At 46.3% G+C, this 4,473-nt stretch overlaps 1 protein-coding gene across 1 annotated transcript; it reads left to right on the top strand.

The window, feature by feature from the left end:
• The first annotated feature begins 605 nt into the window (after window positions 1–605).
• Window positions 606–4,056, top strand: LOC144499274 (dispanin subfamily A member 2b-like). The gene is made up of 2 exons (XM_078221388.1): window positions 606–803; window positions 3,892–4,056. The coding sequence occupies exons 1-2, from the start codon at window positions 606–608 to the stop codon at window positions 4,054–4,056; spliced, it is 363 nt and encodes a 120-aa protein (XP_078077514.1).
• The last annotated feature ends 417 nt before the right edge of the window (window positions 4,057–4,473 follow it).

The raw sequence follows: 4,473 nt of genomic DNA, 5'->3' as shown, positions 1-4,473 counted from the left end.
TAATCTGCTTTGCAATTTCCTCCTCCACATTTCTATTGCTATTTGGGGGCCCATAGTAAACTCCCAATAACATGACCGCTCTTTTCCTATTTCTAACTTCAGCCCATATTACCTCAGTAGGCAGATCCCCCTCGAACTGCCTTTCTGCAGCCGTTAAACTATCCTTGATTAACAATGCTACTCCCCCACCTCTTTTACCACCTTCCCACACTTACTGAAACATCTATACCCCGGAACGTCCAAAAACCATTCCTGTCCCTGTTCTAACCATGTCTCCCTAATGGCCACAACATCGTAGTCCCAAGTACCAATCCAGGCTCCAAGTTCACCTACCTTATTCCGGATGCTCCTTGCATTGAAGTAGACACACTTCAACCCACCTTCCTGTCTGCCGGTACACTCCTGCGACCTTGATACCTTACATTTAGTAAAAGGATTGGCATCTTCGATGCTGAGGCCTGGGAGGGGGGACTTGATGCATCTGGTACATATATCAGCTGGGCTGTTGGAGGAGGTTTCAGAGCCTCGCTCCGCCCCTCTGTATAAATTGCAGAGTCCCGTGTGGTCCACATTCAGTTTGCTGCCTCACTGATACTGGGATTAGGATGGAGTACAGATCCGAGCAAGTGACGATGAATCCCAACTCTTACCCGTACCCGGGACAGCAGCAGGTCCAATCCACCGTCATTACCGTGGCCCAGAATGTGCCCCCGGTGCGGGACCATTTCCTCTGGTCCATCTTCAACTTCTTCTATTTGAATTTCTGCTGCCTGGGATTCGTGGCGCTGGTTTACTCGGTCAAAGTGAGTGAGGGGCTCGGGGAGAAAGACCCCGGGGAGCAGGGAGCAGAGACCATCGGGGGGAGGGAACTGAGACCCGCGGGAGGGTGGAACATTATTGGGTGAGGCAGAGGCACAAATTAAGAAGGAAAGGGGAGCGGGGAGTGGAATAGGGGCTCTCTGACGCTAATGCAGTGAGGAAAACCAGTCCTAGTATCAGCCAACTTTTGCTGAAGTTCACAGAGCTGTGAGACCCCGGGTCTAATGGACTGTGTTTAATAATGAGAAAATCTCCCTGGGAAACCTCTGCCGTCTTGTTAATCATTTGTGTCTGTTTTTTACTCGGGAAACTATTACAAATTGAATACATGTAATCTACAAAGTGTTACAGACTGAGTATCATAGAAACTTACAGCACAGAAAGTGACTATTTGGCCCCTCGGGTTTGTGCTGGTTCTTTAGAAGAGCAGTCATGTTGAGTTCCTCACCTCTTTTTTATTGGCGATAACTCTGTAAATTCCTCATTCTTCAGTTGCTGCCCCAAATTATTCATGGCATCAGCGTCCAGCGGCTCTTCAGATAGAATGTTCCAGATCCTAACAACTGAGTGAAAAACATTTCTCCTCAACTCTTTTTTCCCCCCAATGATTTTATTGACTCACTCTCCAGAGGGAATCGTTTTTCTCTATCGAATTTATAAAACCTTTCATCACCTTGAAAACCTTTATCCAGTCACGTCTTATATTTCCCTGTTCCAGGGAGAACTTTTCCAAATTCTCCTCTTTATTGAGGTTCCTGGCAACATCCTTAACCAACCTTCTCTGTCACTCCATCAAATAATCCAATCATTTTACACATGATTTGTCTTTAACAACCCGATCTGGTTTTCCTCCATTAACCCTTGTCTGTACATCTGTTTACATCTGTGAGCAACAGAGTGTTACAAATTGAAGACATGTAATCGGCCAACTGGTGGTAGTTTTGAAGTCATATGGGACAACCTCCTCCAACTGCGAGGTTTTACTAGGTTAGGCATGAAAAGAATGTTTCCACTTGTTGAAGGGAGAAAGACCGGATAAATAAAGATAAATAAAGATGATGAAATGGCTAATAAATTCAACGAAAGAGAGAATTGCATTTCAACACGTGGCCACCAGGTGTCTCCATGCGCTTTGCAGACACTGTAAGTCCAGACTCTGTAAGTCCAGCCACTGTTGGAGGAAAACAGGAAACGTAAGAGAGACTGTTTACCGCCGGAGCTGGTGGAGGAAACAAGATAAGCAAATTTTCAGATGAAACGAAAATCTGCCGATGCTGGAGATGTGAAATGATAAAGTTCTGCAAAATCTCAAGCAGCCCTGGGAATAACAGTTGAAAGTGAAAACAGTGTTAACGTTTCCAGCCCCCCCCCAATTTGGGCGGCACAGTGGGTAGCACTGCTTGTTTCACAGCGCCAGGCACCCGGGTTCGAGTCTGGCCTTGGGTCACTGTCTGTGCGGAGTCTGCATAATTCATAGAAACCCTACAGTGCAGAAGGAGGCCATTCGGCCCATCGAGTCTGCACCGACCACAATCCCACCCAGGCCCTACCCCCACATATTTACCCACTAATCCCTCTAACCTACGAATCCCAGGAGTCTAAGGGGCAATTTTAAACCTGGCCAATCAACCTAACCGGCACATCTTTGGACTGTGGGAGGAAACCGGAGCACCCGGAGGAAACCCACGCAGACACGAGGAGAATGTGCAAACTCCACACAGACAGTGACCCGAGCCGGGAATCGAACCCGGGACCCTGGAGCTGTGAAGCAGCAGTGCTAACCACTGTGCTACCGTGCCGCCCCCGTGTCTGTGTGGGTTTCCTCCGGGTGCTCCGGTTTCCTCCCACACTCCAAAGATGTGCAGGTTCGGTGGATTGGCCATGCTAAATTGACCCTTAGTGTCCAAAGATGTGCAGGTTAGATGGATTAGCCATGATAAATTGTCCCTTAGTGTCCAAGATATGCAGGTTAGATGGATTGACCATTTGTGGGGGTAGGGCCTGGGTAAGATGCCCTTTTGGAGTGTCGGTGCAGATTCAATGGACTGAATAGTCTCTTTCAGCGCTTTGTTTTCAATAAGCGCATTTTGGAGGAAGGAATTGAAGTGTATACCATTTAGGATGAGATGCAGAGGGTGCGGGGAAGTTGTGCCGTGCATTCAAGCTGATAAAGTACATTTGGGCCAAATGCTCTGTTATTGTGCAGTTAATTCTATGTTGTTAGTTTCAGATGAAATTGGGTTCAGATCCTGGAGTGGGGCTCGAACCGATGTCCTTGTATCATAGCCGTGAGAGCTTCCAGTTCACCAAGCTGGCAAACACACAACCAAACATTTTAGTCTGAGCTGTATGACCATCATGTCCATTGGTACAGTCCAGTTTGCCTGATGTACTCTCACAGCGGATAACTTCACACTTTCTCCTGACTATCACACTGGGGCAACATGGCGGCATAATGGCACAGTGGTTAGCACTGTTGCCTCACAGCACCAGGGACCCGGGTTCAATTCCGGCCTCGGGTCACTGTCTGTGTGGAGTTTGCACATTCTCCCCGTGTCTGCGTGGGTTTTTTCCGGGTGCTCCGGTTTCCTCCCACAGTCCTAAGATGTGTGGGTTAGGTGGATTGGCCGTGCTAAATTGACCCTAGTGTCAGGAGGGTTAGCAGAGTAAATGTGTGGGGTTACGGGAATAGGGCCTGGGTGGGACTGTGGTTGGTGTAGAGTGGATGGGCCAAATGGCCTCCTTCTGCACTGTAGGGATTCTATGATTTCACCTGATCACTTTCAAAAACAACTTTAAGGATGAGGAAGTACATCATTTGCTCACTTCCATATCACTGAGATCCAACTATTTTGTACTGCTTTGTCCTTGTGTTTCATGGGCAATGCGTGTGTTTTTAAAAAAAATTAATTGCTGGAAATTTTGCGGAATATGAATGATTTTTAACAACACTAACTGGATAACCGTGTCCCGTTTCAAAGTTAGCAAAGCTCAAGCACTGAATTATCATGTCCAACTAGTTTGGGGATTTTCCAAGTCTGGTCATTTGCATTCACAATTGTTTTCATTCAGTCTAGAGATCGGAAAGTTGTGAGAGATGCAGAAGGAGCTCGACACTATGCGTCCACAGCCCGTTCACTCAACATTGCGGCCACAGTGCTGAACGTCCTGTTCATCATAATCTTCATCGGCTTGCTGTTCAGTGGAGTAATTGGCATAAATCAGTTGAGAAATTAGTCTAGGCTAAAATGTTTCATGATTTTACATGGAGGTTGGAGGTGAAGCCAAGATGGCAGTGCATCATTTTCCCTGACTGGAGCTGTTTTATGACTAAACTCTTTTTGCACTCTCTTTATATAATTGCTTCTATAATATTCATCTAGTATTGGCATGTTTAAAGTAAATTTGCAGCAACACAGATTTCTATTTTTACTATAAAGCTTGGCCAAGGTGTGACCTTGATTCTGTTAATAAAGCAACAGATGGATGACTGTTTTGGCGACTCTGGAGTTTGATGATGAGAAGCTTCCTGTGTTCAGTTGTAAACTCTTGTTGACTGACTTGCGCGGTTAAGTCCAAGGTGAAGTCGGGTTCGAATCCTGCCACGGCAGGTGGTGGAATTTTAATTCAATAAATAATATCTGGAATTAAGAA

The sequence above is a fragment of the Mustelus asterias genome, chromosome 9 (assembly GCF_964213995.1).
Source record: "Mustelus asterias chromosome 9, sMusAst1.hap1.1, whole genome shotgun sequence".
Lineage (NCBI taxonomy): Eukaryota > Metazoa > Chordata > Chondrichthyes > Carcharhiniformes > Triakidae > Mustelus > Mustelus asterias.
Note: the sequence above shows the minus strand (reverse complement) of the source record. Positions and strands in the feature narration are given on the sequence as shown.